This window comes from Mercenaria mercenaria, chromosome 5 (genome assembly GCF_021730395.1).
Source record: "Mercenaria mercenaria strain notata chromosome 5, MADL_Memer_1, whole genome shotgun sequence".
Lineage (NCBI taxonomy): Eukaryota > Metazoa > Mollusca > Bivalvia > Venerida > Veneridae > Mercenaria > Mercenaria mercenaria.
This window is the reverse complement of record NC_069365.1, coordinates 12,320,284-12,342,726: the sequence shown is the minus strand read 5'-3', so window position 1 is coordinate 12,342,726 and position 22,443 is coordinate 12,320,284. Positions and strand designations below refer to the sequence as shown.

The window sequence follows — 22,443 nt, the reverse complement described above, 5'->3', positions numbered from 1 at the left end:
TATTATGTAAATTATCCACCTATGGCTTATCCGAATCAGCAACAACTCTCCTTCAGTCATATCTTACTGGACGTAAACAACGAATCAAAATTGGCAATGTGGTCAGTACATGGGAAAACATAAAAAAGGTGTGCCTCAAGGTTCTATTTTAGGCCCCCTACTTTTTAACGTTTTTATAAATGACATTTTCTATTTTATACAGAAAGGAACACTTTATAATTATGCAGATGATAATACATTATCTTTTAGTTCACCTGATTTTACTGAAGTTAAAAATGTACTAGAACAAGAAAGTCAAATTCTTATTTAATGGTTTAATTTTAATTGCATGCAAGCAAACCCGGATAAATTTCAGACTATAGGCGTTGGAGAAAGAACTTTCGAAAAAAAATTTTTTTAACATAGGTCCAGCTGATATTACCTGTGATGAGGTTGTTAGACTGCTGGTGTAGATATAGACTACCAGTTAAACTTGATTTTCATATAAGCAACATCTGTAAAAAGGGCAGCAAGACAACTAAATGTTCTAAAAAGAAATTGGCTGTAACTTAAGTAAATTAAATAAGCTTACTATCTTCCATACTTTTATACTTTCAAATTTTAACTTTTGTCCAATGTCCGGGCATTTTTTGTTCTGAAAATAATACCAAAAAAAGGGGAAAAAAAATCAGGAAAGAGCGCTAAGATTTGTCTATAACGACTACGCCTCCTCATTAATGACCTACTTGCAAAGTTAATTTACCAAGCTTACACATAGAAGAATGAAAACCATGGAAATTTTGAAACTTTCAGAATATTAAATAACCTGGACCTGTGTTATCCAGAATTAGTACAAAAAGAAAACCCAAAAAATATAATTTCAGATACACCAACATTTTAGAAATTCCTAGAGTGAAAACAACTAATTTGGTAAGAATTATTTTAGGTATGCTGCCCCTGTGCTGTGGAACTCACTACCGGAAAGCTACAGAACTTGTTCAAACTTCAATCAATTTAAATCTCTTATGTCTTGTTGGAATGGTCAAAACTGTAGATGTATTGCTGTAACTCCTCATCAAACTAAATTAATATTTTTCTCCTTTTCTAATTTAATCACAGCACAGGTGCGTATACCTAAATAAAATTAATTATTTATTATATTTGTTTTCCTGTGCCTTAGAAAAGCCTTATTTTTCAGTTTGCTTCTCCTTTTGCTTGTTTCATTTGCATATGATTTGTGTTTATTACTCTGTGCTTAGTGCTTGCTTTTGTAATAGATTTGCATATCATTTTGTGTTTATTATTTTTGTTTTGTGCTTGCTTTTGTAATAGTTTGTGCAACTTTGCAGTCAGCAATTACACTTATTATTCTCATTCTTTTGTTTTATGCATGGTGACTTATTGCATGTGTTCATAATATCCTTTCTGCTTTTATATGTGTCGCATTGTTTTATATGATTTCACTGATTGTTTTACTATGTTCCTTAATATTATATTTAATGTTTTTGCTCTCTGTGAGAAAGTTGTTGATCAGTTCCTTTCAAATCTGATTTGAGGGGATAATTGATTTCTTAAACCATTTTTCTTTTCTGTCGCACTTTTGTGCTGGTTTTGCTAATTCAGTTTTTTTATTTACATGAAGTTCTTATAGAAGTTTTTAGGCCTATGGTCAGGATCAGCAGCTATTCCACAGCTTTAGATGTGCTTAATTTGTGTGCTTTTATATATATATATATATATATAATATTTTCTTTTACAGCTATTTATATTCTTGTTGACCTCATACCGGTATATATTTGTTAATGGTCGGTTAAGAAGCTCATCAGAGCTTATGTTTCATATGTTTGTGCCTTGCCGACTTGAAATAAAACTTATTGTATTGTATTGTATTGTATTATGCCCCTGGGTGAAAAGAGGCCCCGTCAATGGGTCCAAAGATTTACAAAGACTTGTACAGGAAAAAAACTGTAAAATTTTTCTTGTCTGAAACCAAAAGACCAAGGCCTTTGATATTTGGTACGTGGCATTGTTTTGGTTCCCTACCAAAATTGTTCAAATTATGTTTCCCGATGTAAAAAGAGGTCCCGCCCCGGGGTACTCAAGTTTTACATAGACTTAAGTAGTATAAACATTCAAAAAATCTTCTTGTCTGAAACCACAAGACCTAGGCCTTTGATTGTTTGGTATGTAGCTTTGCCTTGTTGTTCTCTACCAAGATGGTTCAAATTATGCCCCTGAGGTGAAAAGAGGTCCCGCCCCGGGGTCCTAAGTTTTACACAGACTTATATAGGAAAAAATGTTCTTGCCTGAAATTGCAAGGCCTAGGCTTTTGATATTTGGTGTGTTGCATTGCCTTATGGTCCTCTACCAAAATTGTTCAAATTATATCCCTATGATGAAAAGAGGCCCTGCACTGGGGGTACCAGTTTTACATAGACTTATAAAGGAAAAATCTTTTAAAAATCTTCTTGACTGAAAGTTCAAGGCCTAGGCTTTTGATATTCAATATGTAGCATTACCGAGTGGCTCTCTAACAAGAATGTTCAAATTTTGTCCCTGGGGTGAAAAAAGGCCCCGCCCCGAGGGTCATGTAGTTTATATATATATGAGTTATATAGGAGAAATATTTCGAAAATTATCTGATCATATTGCCTTGACTGTTTAATTATAATTGCATTATGACCCCAAGTAATTAGGGGTCACTTGACAGTAACCTTGACCAAATGACCTACTTCCTTGTTTTTAAGATACAGCCTTGAAATTTGGATGACATGTACAGTTTTGCAAACCGATCTTAAAACTAAGTTTCAGTGACCATGAATATGACCTACAGACCTACTTTCTTGTTTTTTTTTTTAAGATACAGCCTTGTAATTTGGACGACATGTATAGTTTTGCACACTGATCTTAACAGAATAGAAATTTGGACCACGTCAATAACTTTGGATAAAGATTTCAATACTCATCTTTAATGTACTTAGCCCTTACCCATTGACCTACTTCATTGTTTTTGAAGCTACAGTAAAAAGATTTGGACCACATGTATAATGTTTGATACGGATTTCAATACTCATCTTGAATAGTCTTTATCATGACCTACTGACCTATTTTTGTTTTGTTTTTGAAGTTACAGTATAGAAGTTTGGACCACCTGAATAATTATTTTTAAACATATATCAATACTCATCTTGAAAAGTTTTAATCTTGACCTTCTGACCTACTTTTTGTGTTTGAAGATACAGTATGGCAATTTGGACAACCTGTAGAACTTTTGATACATATTTCAATACTTGTCTAAAATATCATTAACCCTGACCTACTGACCTCCTTTCATGTTTTTAAGCTACAGCAAAGAGATTTGGACCACCTTTATATTTATTTAAAGACACTGATTCTGGTATGCCTGGTATGTGGCCTATGGGGATGATAAGGTCTGCGTATTGGCGGTAAGGGCCAATACACAAGTCTGGACCATAGATAGACTTGCTTCTGTTTATCATAATAAGCTACTGTATAGATACTGTGCAGTAAATAAATTGCAGGTGATATTTCTCACCTTTATAGCAAATCAGTTCTCACCTTTATAACGAGTTTAGAAAGCTTGATTGAATTAGGGTGATAAGATACAACAGTGTTTTTATCATATTTTTAATAAATTAAGTTTTTTAACAATTACATCTCATCATTGCTGTTTTTTTTTTATAAAAAATATAAAAAATGCATTCAGGCACATAGCTTTTAGAAATAATAAATTATGTGTATTTTGAACAATGATATATCTTTATTGCTGGATTTTATTATACATAAAAGAAACGTTATTTAGACAACACAAGGGGAATTATGCATTTTTAATATATAACATCCTTCTGTCCATATTCATTTTTTATCTATAAAAAATGCAACTGAACTCTTCTTTAATTTCTAATAAAATCCAGCAATTATCATTTTTTTCTGGTTTTATTTTGTTACAGCATTTCAATCAATAAAATGCAAAACACAGGAAATAACCAATTTATCTGAAGGCAATAAAATTTATGATTCTCTGACAATAATTAGGCTTCATGTCAAGTCTACAGGGGTTTTATGGACCCTTATCAGACTGGACCAGACAGGATCTTGTATATTAGGGATTAAAAAGTCTGGTATTTGGTGGGGGGGGGGTCACTTAATTAGGAGATTTTCTTTGCCTTTAACAGATTTCAGTTCTTATCTTGAAGAATCTTTTGTTCAAGCAGGCAATAAAACGCAGGTGAGCGATATAGGGCTATCTTGGCCCTCTTGTAATATTATATTATCTATATCATTAAAATGAACATAGCTATGCACTAAATGAAACAGAAATTGGAAAAAAAAACTATTTTAATACAATGGTTTAATTCCTTTTCAAATAATTTTGACATTCTGTAGACAATATACTGAAAAAACTTACCAACTTGTCAAAAAGTTTCATTTTGAATCTTCTGAAGAAGTAGTAGTCCTTGTGTTTATTATCTAGGGCAAAGCTAGAATAGTGGTCTTCAGCTTCAAATCCAAATGAACAGAATTTCTTGTTCTTATCGAATAGGACACAAGTTGATGTCTTAAGAGACATAAGGGTACCAGCCGCCCAAGGATGTGCACAGACCTAAGTATGAAGAGAACTATTTCAAAAACGTTACATGAAGAAACTAAATGATGATAAAAAGTCAGTAATAATGTAATCATATCGACGGTTTTAAGTCATTTTTGATATTACTGCAGTATCACGACTATTTTATTTAGCTAGCTAAATTCTGAATATCGTTATCTATGCTTACTTTGGATTACAGAATAGAGATAAAACGAAAGGGGGTTTATTACCTTAAGCGGGTCTTTGAGGTAATCACTTCTTGTAGAGAAAGCATATCCGGAGTATGCGGTTCCAAAATCTATGGCAGCAACTGTGAGGTAATCATTACTTTGCGTCCCCATTGGCCCCTTTTTCGCGAATACCTGTAATGCTGAAACGTAACAGTCAAAGATATGACAACTCCTCTTCGGCCTACAATTTATTATTTAAATTATTGAAAACGTTACATTTATAACGTTTTGTAATGCAACTCTTAACGCATTTAGTCTGAAACATCATCGGTAAAAACTCAAGAGCGTAACCGGGGTGGGTGGGGGGTGCGCCTTTTTCGGCAAAGCTTGCATTTTTCATTACACCAAAATATCTTGAATGTCCATTCTGTGATTTTTTTCGGCCCGCTACGCTCGCCAACTTACATATATTTACTACTACTGACGTTGTAACCTTTGTATAAAGTCTGTTGATGACCGCCTATATCTCAAAAGATCAATGGATTGAACCCCGGCAACTTTTTACATATTTTTACCTAAGTCAATATTGAATATGGCGATTTAACAGAAGGTCGGATGTATCTATCAATACAGAGGACTGTTATTTCAACCATCATATATTTAGATTAATCGGCTAATATTGACAGATTTGCCAAGCTTCATCAAAGGAAACTCGAGCTCAAAAGTCTTATTTACTAAAAGTGCGAAAAGACTAGTGAATATTGATTAGGTGCTGATATAACAAATGCATTACTGTATAAGTGTTTGTTTTTATTATGGACTTTGTACGAGTGTTAGATCTAGCCTTATGAGGAATTAATCTAACATAAGTATTTTTTTTTACATGAACTGCATATGAAATCAAACTTTATAGCTGTGCCTTTTCCTTTCAGTATATCTTTTAATTATAGATATGTTGTAAGAAAAATACAGTGTCACGCTATAGCTGCTAAAAACCGAAACGCCATGACGACATTTCCGTTCATAGACATAGATTTTCCTGCACTTTCGTGAATTTAGATTAGATTTTGAATTGACCGAAAAGCGTATTTTAAACCCCATTTCTTTTCTTTCTATAGCTGATGCCTAATTCACATTTGACCAGTTCGCCGTCCGATAAGTCCTTGCGGATTTTGGGGCTTCGTTGATGGCTACGAGCTACGGCGTATGTGTTCTCATTATATACGAGCATCGTGCCATTTTTTGTACAGGCTCTCGGGGAAGGCCGGGAGAAATCCGCGGAGACGCTGATCAGATTATACGGAAATCGTGCCATTTCAGTGCAGTTGCCGTTCAGTCTCCTCAAGCTTCCCGTGGAAATCCTACGACGCCCGTACTGCTTCCGTGCATGCAGAGGCTGCGCGGAGAAGATACGGTGATGGTTGTCTAGGTGCTTAGAAATTCGGGGGGTCAATCTGTCAACCATCTCCCGAAACATGGTTGGCTCGATTCTGAGGTATCTTAGAAGTCCCCATGGGAACACATCAACTCCTGCATCAGGTTGTCGTAGTGTCCCAGGGTGACCCGTCTCCACAGCAAGGGCTTCACGCACACCGTCCTCGTCCTGTGCCTCTGTCGGGCATGCTGCACATCAAGGACGACCAGGCTTGTAATAATCCGCTCTCTTCTCCTGACCTGCCTCAACTGCAACCGCAGGTATACTGCTCTGAGTCTTAGTGGTACTATCATTTCTCCGAAGAGACAAAATATGAAAACATGTTGGAGATGGCCAATATATATAACCATCTGAAAAATGTTTGCGGCAATGATGCGGCCTCTGTAGGGTTGCCGCGCGATGATTGCTTAATATCCATGCGTTTTCACAGGTACCGCACGCGCAGCAAGCGGCAACCTTGCGGCAGCAGTGCGAGGGCCGTGCGAAGGTCCCACGAATCAACAATCTCCGCACGATTTATTTTGGGCAACATGTCCAGGAAAAATCGTGCGTTGGCTGCACGATGAGTGCAAGGCCTCTTAAAGATACCCGTGCGGGGATTGTGCAATACTATCTGCAACATGTCTACGAGCTACGGGCTTTCGATTTTTCTAATTTGTATAACTATAACAAAATCGTAGAGACTGCAGAGCCCGTGAATCCGTACGAAAATCGCACTGCCGCCTCCTGCACGGAAAGAAGGATATCGGCAGTCCACGGGCTCCGCCGACGCATCGCAGGCCAAATGTGAACTAGGAATTAGGAAACCCCCTCCCACACCTACCCCCACTCGCGCCCCCTCCGAGAAACTCTGGTTACGCCTATGAAAATTTTCCATAAAAACAATTTATATATTTCGTACATCATCATCAATGAAGTTTATTTCAAAGAAATAAGTGAAAGACTCGTCGTTATCAGTCTTTTGATGATAAGACTTTAACAGTTTTTCTTTCTTGGTGTTTAACATGCAAATGGAATATTAAAAACTCGGAGAGAAGATAATTTCAGAACTAGTCACGGACGTACAGAAACGAAATTTATTCATGCTCTGGAGCGCGCATGTTCATTTGGATATAACTTATTGTAAATTTTAATTACCGTTCCACTAAAGATAGATCAACATACTTATTATACGTTTCTGCTGGCATGAAAACACAGTGCCAATATAAACATGCTGTCGTGACCTACGGAGAACCGTGGAAGTTACATGCAGTTTCTCCAACCAAAATACGTATAAGAAATGTTCACGGCGGTCCTGAGATAAACACGCAATGTATGTAGGAGTGTTCAACGAGGAAAGGTCCGCTAGACGTTTGCAAATTAATCCGATACCGAATTCGACGCCGGTATATTCTATATAAAATGGGACTTTCACGAACTATTCAGTGATAAAAAATTCAAGTAATAAAAACATAGACTTTAAGTTGCTACGGCGGAATGACTTTACATTTAATTAAACTGACTACCATATTTACTTATGTTGTCGTCGAAAGAGACGCAAACTTAACCGTCGCCATATCATACCGAAGACAAAAAATTGGACCCAGCGTTTTGTCGGAAAATTGTTTACCGTATTTTTAAGTTATTATCATTATTATACCAGATTTATATAGCGCCCCCCATTTCATGATCAATTTCACGTTCAAAGGCGCTTTACATAGTTCAGATGCAGGGCGCATAATTCATCCTCTACTAGTACAGACACAGAGCGATCTGACCAGAGGGACAGAGTGAGACAAAGCCCCCACGACAGAGAGATCAGAAATCAGATACAGGCTTGTCCGGCTAACTTAGCCTAGCTCGTTGCGAATAGACAGCCTGGTTCTTTAACGTGCCCAGTGTATAGCACTGAAAAGTGTTTCTCAAAATTCCCGAGTAGCTGCCGGTGATCGAAATAAATGTTGTGACCGACTGAGTTCCATATGCAGTGATAAACACTTATGGATATGATATGTGTAGATATGATATGTGTAGATATGATATGTGTAGAGCTACGGAACCATTAACATCGACAAACTAAAACTTATATAGTTTTGATTTATTCTGACGACAATTTATGGCATTCATGAAAAAGAAAACAAAAAGATAAATTGGAATACATTATGTTATTCCAGCTGTGATTGACTTTGCAAAATATGCCGTGATTTGGAACAGTATATTTCTACGTAGATCTATTAATAAATGTGCACTTAGCTAGTTTATACGGAAGCATGGAGGGGACATCGGATTTTTTTAATTTTAACTTATCTCGTGGGCACGAGATATAACTAAGAAAAAAAAAAACGAAAAACAAAAACTGTTATCTCGTGGCCACGAGATATAACTAAGAAAAAAAACCCCCAACAATTTCTTATTTCGTGGCCACGAAATATAACTAAGAAAAAGAAAGAAGAAAAGAAAAAGGCGATTTCTTAATTCGTGGCCACGAAATATAACTAAAAAAAAAAAACAACAACAGTTTTTGCAAATTCGTAGCCAAGAAAAAAAAGAGAAAAAAAACACGATTTTTGCTAATATATATCAGAACCATTTTTTAGCATATATCCAAACAATACGGATGCTCTTGTCAAATTATTCTGCTTCGTATTTTTCAATCTATAAGTCAGTTTTTTACTTTTGTTTTGAAATCAAATACATAGCAAAGCTAATTGTCTTACTGAACAAAACGCTTGAGCTTTTTGAAATGTAGTTTTAATAATACTTCTTATATAAGATATCTGACTGCCTGTGTGGCACGTTCCTAGGTATTTATCTCGAAATCATTGTCAACAAAACAGAATGTGCATATATTTTTCAAGGACGTAAATTGACGTAGATTGAATTTATCCATGTTTGGAATATGACCCTTTTTGAGTTTCGATTGAAAGAGGTCAAGTAATGTTCATTAATTAGTTTTCTTAATTGAAAATGAAACTACTGTATAAAAAATTTATCGTTAAATAATAAAGAAAGGGAATTACAAAATTTTAAAATGCTTTTTATAGGATGACTTATTGAAAATAAGGACCAAATGAATATGTACATACCCTTGACGATAAATTTTGTAGGTTCTTTTCCCGAAACTGACAATTTTGTAGCAATTTCCTTCCTTGTTTAGTTCGTGGTATTTTATTTATCAGCTGGGTAGCATTTTGTAAACAAAACATTTTAATACTTCCGACTAAACTTAAGGACACAAAATTGTTTATTCATATTAATGGGTAGACGATTTCATTTCACATATTTGACAAATGAACGCGTGAAAGAAGGAAAGTGGGAATAGTGATAGATATATACATATAACATAAGTTTCTCTGTACTCTAATGATCAATTACTATCAGCTGCCTAGTTTTGAGGAATTTAGTCAGCAGAGTAGATTTTCAACTCATTCACCGATAAAAGTCGAACCTGCCGCATGCCATATTCAAACGTCAGTGGAAAGTGTCAATATCATGGGTCAAGGTCACCGTAAAAGTTTTAAGATTTCAGATGGGTTATCTCCTACTGCCTTTAGCTATTTATGTATAGATTGAAGCTCAAAACATTTACCACAAAAATGGCATCATGAATCAGATCTCGCTAGCTTTAATGCCAAGATTAAAAGTAGATATTTGATCACTAAACTGTGTTCTTAATCAACCTATCAGTCTCAAAGCTTAGACAGACATTAAAATATTCTTTTTACAAACATAAAGTGCAATGTCAACTCACTTTGATATCCAAGGTTTTGTTTTCTTTTTGATGCTCATTCTGAGTTATTTCTGCATATTAGAATACCTTTGCAAAAATTAGCCATAGAAAATTGATGCATTGCATATGATCTTGACCTCTACCTGTATAAGCTGAATGTCACTCTAAAAAGCAGTAACTTTGTTGATGTAAGCATACACATGTTGAACACTCATTTTGTTGCTAGTTGCGATTTTGAAAATTTGATCATAAAGTACACTTTAGGCAACTTATTATTGAAATATAGAACACAATAATTTGCTTTTATCAAGTAATATTATATTCAAATAATGGTGATTGTATGTACATGAGAAAATCATTTCCCCATTCTTTTTGTAAGTTTTTTTTTTTATATAAATATAATGGAAGGGTCACCTTCATCGGGTTGACCTTTTTCATTATAATTATGATATTATAAGGTATTGTTTGTCAACACACACACGCACAAAAAACATTGAGTTTTCACTTATATTGCAATTTATTATCATTATTATTTTTAATATTATTACTACATCTTTTATCATTTTAATTTGTAATATTATAGAATAATAATAATCTGATGATAATAATTGTCATTTTGTTGCTAGTTACGATATTGAAAATGTGAAAATACAATGTTTATGCAAGCTTACACTTAAACTTTTGGCGTTGTCTGTCCGTCTTTCCGTCCATCCGTCCATCCGTCCGCCCAAAACCATATTTGTGACATGGCATGGAGTATTTATTTAAAATATGGTGGAAATGTTAACTGATGTAAGGAAATGCCCCCCCCCCCCCCCCTCACCTCAACTTTAGATCGGATTGCATGAGTAAGACAAGATTTAAGGCTCTTTGTGCATGTATGTATATACTATAGTAGTGTTTTATTCAATTTCTTGTCCGTCCAGAGTCATATTTCAGACATGAGTAGAAAGATTTCAATAAAACATGATAGAAATGTTAACTGCAATAGCACAAAGCGACCCTGCAAACTTCATTCAGATTGGTCGAGAGAGACAGATTTATGAATTTTTGAAATTATATAAATAGTTGCATATCGATTGTTTTTTCGTCCGGAGTAATATCTCAGAACTGGTTTGTAGGATTTTTGTAAAGCATATTAGAAATGTTAACTGCTAGAAAGAAACGCGGCCCTGCAAGTTTTAGATGGATTGCATAAGGAAGACAAGATTAATGGCCTTTTGTATATACATGTATGATACACAAATAGTCCACTTTCTGTCCGTCAAATCGCAGACATGGTTGGTAGAATTTCAATAAAATATACCAGACTTGTTAGATACTACAGGACAATGCGGTCCGTAAGTTACATCCAGATTGGTTGAGGAGACACTTTGCAATAAATCATATAGTGCATATATGGTGTTTATTCGAATTTTGTTCGTTCGGAGACATATCTCAGAATTGGTTTGTAGGATTTGAATAAATATGTAAAATGTTGACTGCTCTAAAGGAATGCGACCCTACTGCAAGTTTTGAATTTCTTGAGGAAGACTAGATAAATGTACTTACATTATATAATACACAAACAGTCCATTTTTTCCGTCCAGAGTCATATCTCAGTCATGTTTAAATGTATTTTAATGATACATGGTAACAATGTGGCCCTGTATGTTTGAGACAGATTGTTTAAAGAAAATGAGATTTATGGTCCTTTGTACTTGTATCTTAATACATAAATAGAAGTTTTATTCAATTTTCTGTCTGTCGGAAGTCATATCTCAGACATGGTTTCAAGGATTTCAATAAATTATCATAATAATATTGATTGTAGTTGGGAAATTTTGCCCTGCAAGCGTCAGTAAAATTACTTTACGAGTACATGAGTTATGACCCTTAGTACTTATATGATATAGTGGTAACTTAAGCTAAATAACAAGTGCAAATATGAACATAGACATAGCTGTTTAACGTATGAAGATTGGCCTATTTGGACCGGGTAGAGGTTTTAGAGGCTGCCGTACAACTGCACATATTTCATCAAATACGTGTTCAGATATACACTTTCGGATTCTGCTGATGGGAGTTTGGCTTATATTTACCCTTGGGGTTAGAACACTCATAGCAAACACCTCATTAGATACTGCTTCAAAAGGTAGCATTCCATTAAATATAAGCAGCTGTCCGCGCGATATCTATGAACCACTCAGGCATAATATCTACGACGAAATAATATGGTTGCAGCATATTTAGAGAAGTGTTCACACCAGAATTATTTACTTTTCAAAAGACGTTGAATCCAATCCCGGACCTTAAACCGATAAAGATGAAATCCTTTTAGCGATAAACTAAGGTGGTGAAAAACTTAAAGCTTAAATTCAAAATGTAAAGTCGGATATGTCAAAAATAAAATCAGTTGTGGAAATTGTAAAAGACATTTGCAGGGAGGTCAAGGGAAGAGTAGATGTATTGGATGCTAAACAGCAGCGGCTTGAAAGAAAAAGTAACCAAATTGAATCTAACATGGATTTTTTTACGAGATGAAATGGATAGGCTCCAGTTAGACGTTGACTCAATCCATGAACTATGTGAAAATACATTAGAAAATTTTGATGAGCTAGTGGATGTAGTCGATAAACTTGAGCGCCAAAATATTAAAAATAATTTGAGAACATTTGGCCTACCAGAAAATAAAGATAAAACTGAGCATTCGCTTAAATCAAAGCTATTAGATAAAGTGTTAAGAGTTGCCTGTCCGGATGATACGCGGAGTATTGACTGTATATCAGAGGCATATAGATTGGGAAAGGAACGGGCGAACGAAATGAGAATGGTGATTGTTAAATTCCTTGACCAAAAGTAATAAGCATAGATTATTCAAAGGCCGAGAGAAGTTGCGTGTAATTGGTATTAGGATCTTAGAAGAGTTAACATCCCGGCAAAGATCCACATTAGCAGACTTAAAAAAGTAAAGGGATAATTGGGTATTTTCAGAAGGGCAAACTACACATACGGTCTGAAGATGTAAATACCAATATTAATACAACATTTGTAAACGCTAAGCGCAAAAATCTTCTGGAAGTAGTACATAATGGGGAGGGGGAAGGGGGTGGGAGGGGGGGGGGGGGGGGGCGTGTAGATGTGGACTAGTGATCAGGTAAAAGCTCAAGCAAACATGAAGTAAAATTGTGTTTCTGGAATAACGAAGGTTTATTACCAAAAACTGATTTTCATGCCTTTATACTTTACTTATCATCCTCTGAAATTTTTGCACTGGCTGAAACTTGGGAAGAGAACAGTGATGTAACACAAGGTGTGTTTAGAAGACATACCTACTTGTTATTTTTTACCAGCCATTAGATACACAGTGTTTGGTATAGCCATGGGAGGCATGTCAGAAATAACTTATTAAATTTTACAACACGTCTTAATCCTGAATGTGATGTCGGCATTATATTGAAAATTTCAAATTCATTTACACAGCTGGCTAAAGATATATTTTTGTTTTTTGGTTATCTACTACCACTGAACTCACCTTTTTACGACAACAAAATATCAAAATGTATAACTTTATTAGAACAAGTTCTAAATTCTATCATTAGTAATTATCATGATTGCAACCTTATAATAATGGGCGATTTGAATGCCAGATGCGATGAATTAAGTGCATGCATAAATGTTGATCATTATATTTTCAAACTGGAATAGTATAATAATTTATTTCAGAGCGCGGTTGATGATCATGAGATACGTACATCTTGCGATAAAACAATTAATTTACAAGGTAAACTTTTTAACTTTTACAAGACAACTTTCTATAAGCAGTATGGTACATGACTTATGTATTAAAGGAAAGAGAGGTCTTATACTAATATTAAAGTCTTTATATGATTGTGGCCAGTTAAAGAAAACAGTTCGAGCCTCACTCGGGGCGTTGAATTCTTGATGTTAGGAAGCCATCCAACTGGCTTACGGAAGGTCGATTGTTCTACCTAGGTGCCCGCTCGTGATGAAATAATGCACGGAGAGGCACCTTGGGTCTTCCTCCACCATTAAAGCTGGAAAGTCGCCATATGACATATCATGTGTCGGTGCGACGTTAAATTAACAAAAAATAAAGAAAACAGTATTTCTTGAACTGTTTGACACTAAGATATGCCCTCAGTTACTTTATGGAGCCGTAATTTGAGGTATAAATAAATTTGAAGAACATAAGCGTGTACAGTATTATGCCTGCAAATGTTTTATGTGCTCTAGACAAAATGCATCTAATGCTGCCGTACTTTGTGATTGTGGCAGATATCCTTTGTATATAGAATCATGTGAACGATGTATGAAATATTGGTTAAAACATTAAAAATGCCTAACAGTAGATTAGCTAAGGTGTGTTATCTAATGACGTACAATGTTGATATAAGTGGCCACAATAACTGGGTTTCTAAGTTTGTAAGAGATAATCTGCAAAAAAACATGGTTTTGGATATGTTGATTCAGAAACTGTTTATTAACATTTATATATAGATTAAAAGATATTTACCTACAAGAATGGCGTGTATCAGATAGTTCAAATAAATCAAAGCACTGAGAGGACTGATGTGGGCAGCGGTTGACAGCATTTGGTAATGAGCATGAACAGTTAGCTAAGTTTGGTAATTCCACTTTTGATTAATTAGCATTTTCATACCTTTCTTTTACCAAATCAAGAGGTAAAACTCTGCTTTCACTCTGTCAAAGGGGATAAAATAATATATGAGCAAAGCCCGTGTGCTTATTGAAAATTTTGTAAGGTTTGGTTAATTTTGCTAAAAATCTTTTTTGAATTATAAGCATTATTTTAACAGATCAGTTTTACTAGAACAAGGGGAATAACAGTAAATGTGAGCAAAGGTCATGGTCTAATTGATAATTATGTGTTGTTTGGAGATTCTAGTTATAACAAGAGCTTATAGAACACTTGCATGAATTAACTGACAAGCAACAGAAATTATTTGGTCACTGCCTACTGGACATTTAACGTATTGATCTTAAATCAATAATTATGGTTCATTTACCAGTCTTAAATGACCTCCGTATCAAATGTGATCTTAGACCAAAGCATGATCTAGTTTTCTGGTCAAAATGTTCTATTGTCAATGTGATATTGACCTTTGATCTACTGAACTCAAAACCAATAGGGTTCATTTGCTGGTCATGACAAATCTCGCGATCTCATGATCCTAGGTCCAATCGTTCTCCAGTTATCAACCGGAAACTGATTTGTCTACAGACCTACCAACATTCATCATCAAACATTAATATATGAGGGCAATTAAATTTCAAATTAGAAGATGCCCATGTCTCATTAGTCCCCTAATGCATAGTCGTAATGCAAGAAGTCAATAGATGATAGCAGCGAAAGACAAAGAGACACTAATGTTTGGCTTCAATAGAGATCATCTACTTGGCATGTCCAATCACCCTATTTAATTATAAAATTCTGGGTCAAATGGTTCTCAACTAAATCGTGTTCCATGTTCAGGCCCCTGTGACCTTGATCTTTGATTGAGTGAGTCCAAAATCAACAAGGGTCATTTATTCTGCATGTCCTATCGTCCTATGAAGTTTCAACATTCAGGGTCTAGTGAATCTCAAGTTATTGATCCAGAAAGAGTTTTTTTTCCATCTGCATGCCTCTGTGACCTTTCCCTTTAGTCAAGTGACCCCAGAACATAAAAGGTCATCGACTTTGTAATTCCTATCATCGTGATTGAAAGTTCTGGGTCAAATGATTCTAAAGTTATTGGTTGGAAACTGTTTTCAAAGTTCTGGTTCCTGTGACCTTAACTTTTGATCAAGTGTTTCAAAAATCAATAGGGGCCATCTACTTTACATTTCCAATCATCCTATGAAGTTTCAACATTCAGGGTCAAGTGGTCCTCAAGTTATTGATCAGAAACGGGTTTCCATGTTCAGACCCCTGTGACATTGACAGGCGATTTTTATTGATTTATTTTAATGAGATCTCATCTTGGTAAAAACAGGCTATGAATATATTATACATAAATTACATAGATAAAAGACACTTCAGAATAGTTATTAAACTAAAAGCAACCATAAAAGAATATTTACAATGAAATTAAATGTTTCGTTCAATTTTAAACAACCGAAACAACTACTACTATCTCCAATATCAGCACACATCATGATCTTCGAGTTGCATTCAGTCTTTTTTTTTCAGCTGTAGATTAATATAATTTTCCTCACAATAATGACATGTTTTAGTGTTTTTTTTTTTTTATTTTCTGGTCCTTTGGGATCATGGAGTCTATTCAACATATGTGTAACAGAGTTCTGCTTAAGCCGGCGCTAGGGGGGCACATTTCGTTACCTGTCATGAACAGACTCAGTCAAACCGAGTCTCCTATTATTCTTTTTGGCTGCATTCTATGCTTCCAAAGGATCCTTTTACGAATTTTATTGTTCAAATTCAAATATTGAAAACTGAAATTTTTCTAACTTAGTTTGAATGATCTCAAATGATTTCATTGCAGTCTTCCGAATCCGCTATTGTATAATTATCCGAGAAGAAATCGTACGCCAGAACGTGAATATTTGGGGACGAAAACATCGCAAATCTACCGGTGATTTAAAAGCGAATTTGTCAAAAATAATGCTTCTTTCGAATTAATTATATCCTTTAATGATATGTCAATCACAAACACCAGCTTGAATGTAATATTAAATCAAATTGAAGTGCATACGTTCGTATTTTAGGGAAACAGTTACGAATTTTTCGCTCCTTCCTACAAAGTTTCTACAATGTACCCAAAGTCAGATTCGGATTCGGTATCGGATTCTTTTCCAGCAAATTCAAACTACATTATATCATTACATTTGTATTTTGGCTCCTCTGACAGTACAATTCATTTAAGAGTAAATCTTTAATTTCGAACATGTTTTAGCAACTTGATTATTATTAGTATAAAAATTATAACCAGACAGTATATAATGATTTGATACTATGTTTAATGTATAATTATGATTTGTGTCAATCTCAATTTTATATTAAACAAGACACTTCGGCATTCACGAAAAGGGGAAAAAAAGAAATTGGAATGTATTATGTTAACCCAGCTGATAAGCAATTTTGCCGATTGGTTTTGCAAAATATGCTGCGGTACGGTACAGTATATTTCTAGGCAGACTTTAAATAAATTTCCACTTAGCTAGTTTACGTCTAGTTTTTCTCATTATTATATGCTACTATCTTTTATTTAAGAATAATATAAAAATCTAACGTAACAAGTCGTATTGTTTCGATATGATAAAATATTAATCTCCTATCGATTTTAGTATAGAGTTAATATTTCATAATAGACTAGAACCGACGCTAAATAATATATATACAGCAAAATCATGTTTCAACATATATCTAAACAATACGGATCGGTTATATGCCCTATCAAATTATTCCGCTTCGTATTTTTCAATCCATATGTCATTTCTTTATTTTTGTTTTGAAATCAAATACATAGCAAAGCTAGTTTGTCTAACTGAACAAAAAAAGATAGAGAATTTTAAAATGTAGTTTTAATAATACTTCTTATATAAGATATCTGACTACCTGTGTGCCACATTCCTAGGTATTTATCCCGAAATCATTGTCTTACCTTAAATACCACAAAACGGTAATTTTCAAGGACGTAAATTGACGTGGTATTTAGGTTCATGGTTCCACGTAGAAAATAACGTACGTACGTATGTTTTCTTATGATATGAACAAGTCGATGTAGATAAGGTTGAATTACCCATGTTGGAATATGACTCTTTTTGAGTTTCGATTGAAAGAGGTCGAGTCATGTTCATTAGTTAAAGTTCTTAATTGAAAATAAAGCTACTGTATATAAAAACATTATCGTTAAATGATAAAGAACGGGAATTACAAATTTTGAAATGCTTTTTATAGAATGACTTATTGAAAATAAGGACCAAATAAATATGTACATACCCTTGACGATAAATTTCGTCGGTTCTTTTCCCGAAACTGACAATTTTGTAGCAATTTCCTTCCTTGTTTAGTTCGTGGTATTTCATTTATCAGCTGTAAACAAAACATTTTAATACTTCCGACTAAACTCGGTGACACAAAATTGTTTATCTATATTAATGGACAGATAATTTCATTTCACATATTTTGACAAATTAAGGCGTGAAAGAAGAAAATGGGAATAAAGATAGATATATACATACTACATAAGTTTCTCTGTATTCTTAAAGGCCTAGATCTTGTCAGTGGGCAAAGGGATTTCTGTCCGCTTAGCTCAGTAGGGAGAGCGTTGGTCTTCAGATCGCGGGGTCGCGGGTTCGATCCCCGGGCGGGGCGTATGTTCTCCGTGACGATTTGATAAAAGACATTGTGTCTGAAATCATTCGTCCTCCACCTCTGATAATTCATGTGGGGAAGTTGGCATTTACTTGCGGAGAACAGGTTAGTACTGGTATAGAATCCAGGAACACTGGTTAGGTTAACTGCCCGCCGTTACATGACTGAAATACAGTTGAAAAACGGCATTAAACCCAAAACAAACAAACAAACAAATCATTAGCACAGTTGGGGGCTAATGACTATCACAGTATTGTTCCAATAAACAAGGGTCATTGTTGATTGGAAAGTCTGTCTACCTTACAAATGTATCAGTTAGTGGGAAGGGGAAACAGTGTATTTTATTTAATTAATATGTCATAACTTTAAAAGTTATACCTTATTTTGACAATTTCTATGAAAAGGAAAATATTTGTTGATCAAACTATAATAAAATAACAAGAAACTTATTTAGGAATATGTTACAAATCTTACGGTTTTAAGGGGAAAAAGTACACTTTAGGCAACTTATTATTGAAATATAAAACATAATAATTTGCTTTTATCAAGTAATATTATAAATAATGGTGATTGCATGTACATGAGAAAATCATTTTCCCATTCTTTAAGTTTTTTTTATATAAATGTAATGGAAGGGTCACCTTCATCGGTTTAACCTTTTTCATTATAATTATGATATTATAAGATATTGTTTGTCAACACACACAAAAAAAATACACATTGACTTTTCCCTTATATTGCAATTTCTTATCATTATTATTTTTAATATTATTACTATATCTTTTATCATTTTAATTTGTAATATTATAGCATAATAATAATCTGATGATAATAATAATAATAATAATCAAGTCAAGTCAAGTTAAAGTTTATTCGGCAAAAACATATACATGTTCATAGCCAATTACAATGTGGCGGTACATACACATATTACAGAAAAGTATGAGTCATATATGGTATGAGTGGAATGTACAATCAATTATAAACATATTAAGCATTATGAATAAATATACAAGCAAGAACATTTCATTCATTACAAAACTATTATCATAAAAGTAGCTACCCAGTTGCTTCATTTCTTTTAAGCGTTGCAAAGTAAATGTATTTTCCTAAATTTAGAAGCTTACTTCTTTGAGTTAAGCTCATAATAGATTTGAATTTATGAACACTAGGTCATACACATAATAATAATAATAATGAAATAATAATAATAATTATTATTATTGTAATAATAATAATAATAATAATAATAATAATAATAATAATTATTATTATTATTTCACATTCACACAATGAAATATTAATTTCTTTCAACTCCACTGCACATTTGGTTTTCATCTTCATGGTCTAGTTGGGACCCCTGCTGTTCTGATTGCCCTCTAATCTGCTACTGTTACGTAATCGCTGATAAGCAGCAGATAAGATGGCAGTTGTTTATTGTATTTGAGGGGTACTTATATAGTTGTCATAGGTCATAAAATAAGAATTGTCAAAGGTCTATAGTATCAATACAATTTATATATAATATTCCAATATTTTATGATGCATTCTCCTCTACGACCTATACATCCCAATACAATAATCTACTGACGGATGCCGTACCATACTAATCCTATAACGTCACATAACCCTTCCCGTGAACCCCTTTGTTATTGTTGTCCGCCATTATTTAATAGATAGATTGATAGGCATTGTATTGCAATAAATATATTATATATATATTTCCATGTACGTTCATATAATATGTAATACACACTATATATGTAATGTCTTAGTTAAGTCATATATTGTTTTATACTGCAATTGTATTATGCTTTATATGAGAAATCGTATGTAATGTTTTACGTAGTCTTTTGTTATTGTTGTCCGCCATTATCTAATAGATAGATTGATAGGCATTGTATTGCAATAAATATATTATATATATATTTCCAGACTTCCTCATACAGAACCCATATAACATAAAAGTCCCCCGTGATATAATAGTGGATCTAGGCCTTTAATGATCAATTACTTTTAGCTTTAGCTGCATAGTTTTGAGGACTATAGACATCAGTGTCAGCAGTGTAGATTTTCAAATCATTCACCGATAAAAGTCGAAGTTGTCGCATGCCATATTCAAACGTCAGTGGAAAGGTCAATATCATGGGTCAAGGTCACCGTAAATGTTCAAAGATTTCAGATGGTTTTTTTTTCTACCGCCTTTAGCTATTTATGTATAGATTGAATCTTAAAACATTTACTATAACAAGATGGCATCATGAATCAGATATCGCTAGCTTTAATGCCAAGATTAAGTGTAGATATTTGATCACTAAACTGTTTTCTTGATCGACTTATCAGTCTCAAAGCTTAGATAGACATTATAACTTTTCACAAACATAAAGTGCAAAGTCAACACACTTCGATATCCAAGATTTTGTATTCTTTTTGATGCTCTGTCTATGAATTGTTAGATATTAGAATTCCTTTGCCAAAACCAGTCATAGCAAATTTATGCATTGCATATGATCTTGATACCTCTAAGCTGAAGGTCATTCTAAAATGATCAAAGCAGGCTGTTCACATGTTAACAGTAACTTTGTTGATGTAAGCATACACATGCTGAACACTCATTTTGATGCTAGTTGCGATATTGAAAATGTGAAAATCTATGTTTATGCAAGCTTACCCTTAAACTTTTGGCGTTGTCTGTCCGTCTTTCCGTCCATCCGTCGGTCCGTACGCCCAAAACCATATTTGTGACATGGCATGGAGTATTTCTTTAAAATATGGTGGAAATGTTAACTGATGTAAGGAAATGCCACCCTGCAACTTTAGATCGGATTGCATGAGTAAGATAAGATTTATGGCTCTTTGTACATGTATGTATATGCTATAGTAGTGTTTTATTCAATTTCTTGTCCGTCCAAGTCATATTACAGACATGATTAGAAAGATTTCAATAAAACATGGTAGAAATGTCAACTGCAGAACGCGGCCCTGCAAGTTTCATTCAGATTGGTCGAGGGAGACAGGATTTATGACCTTTTGCAATTATATATATAGGTGTTTTTATTCGATTGTTTTTCCGTCCGGAGTAATATCTCAGAACTGGTTTGTAGGATTTTAATAAAACGTATTAGAAATGTTAACTGCTAGAAAGAAACGCGGCCCTGCAAAAGGTAATAGGTAAGGGTAGATTTCTCGGAAGTACAGAGCACCTAAAACACAGCCTCAGAGCCACACATTTGCAAAGTAGGCACTGCAAGTTTTAGTTGGATTGCTTGAGGAAGACAAGATTAATGGCCTTTTGTATATACATGTATAATAACAAATAGTCCACCTTTTATCCGTCCGAAGTCATATGTCAGACATGGTGTGTCTCAAAACATTTAGGTCATAACCTCTTTTAATAAAACGTTTCATGACTTTATTAAATACAATTAGAAAATTGCCATGACCCAAAATCTTACCACATCCCCATAAAAAAAGAACATTTTGATATACCTTCTCGCAGAAGTGTCTTTAAATTGCTATTATATTTCAAAACCAAATCTGAATTACGATAGCAAAATTTAGCAAAGTATTTATGTAATTTATAATAACGGTAGCCCTGTTGAAGAAGTTTATTTATAATATAAATAATCTAAAACCTAAAATCTAATAAGAGGATGCTGATATGTACAGTATCAACACAGAAGAGGACTTACTGCTGATGTGTACAGCACCGACAGATAAGAAGACTTACTGCTGATGTGTACAGTATCAACACATAAAAGGATGCTGATATGTGCACTATCAACACAGAAGAGGACATAATGCTGATGTGTGCAGCATCAAGACATGATTTGTTTGTTTGTTTGTTTGGTTTGGGTTTAACGCCGTATTAAACAGTATTTCAGTCATGTAACGGCGGGCAGTTAACCTAACCAGTGTTCCTGGATTCTGTATCAGTACAAACCTGTTCTCCGCAAGTAACTGCCCCTAATGAATCAGAGGTGGAGGACGAATGATTTCAGACACAATATCGTTAGAAATTATTCGTCCTCCATCTCTGATTAATGTGGGGAAGCTGGCAGTTACTTGCGGAGAACAGGTTTTTACTGGTACAGAATCCAAGAACACTGGTTAGGTTGGTTAATAAGAGGATGCTGATATGTACAGTATCAACACAGAAGAGGACTTTCTGCTGATGTGTGAAGCATTAACAGATAAGAA

At 34.3% G+C, this 22,443-nt stretch overlaps 1 protein-coding gene across 1 annotated transcript in view; it reads right to left on the bottom strand.

Moving 5' to 3' along the window:
* LOC123556466 (heat shock 70 kDa protein 12A-like) overlaps positions 1–17,977 on the bottom strand; it is a 51,300-nt gene extending 33,323 nt beyond the window's left edge. Inside the window, exons 1-3 of the mRNA XM_053544435.1 lie at positions 17,869–17,977; positions 4,819–4,958; positions 4,409–4,603 (exon numbers count right to left, since the gene is read on the bottom strand). Of these exons, the coding sequence (XP_053400410.1) occupies positions 4,409–4,603; positions 4,819–4,929 (306 nt within the window). The 5' untranslated portion in view covers positions 4,930–4,958; positions 17,869–17,977. The remainder of the gene's footprint in view (positions 1–4,408; positions 4,604–4,818; positions 4,959–17,868) is intronic.
* Positions 17,978–22,443: the final 4,466 nt, after the last annotated feature.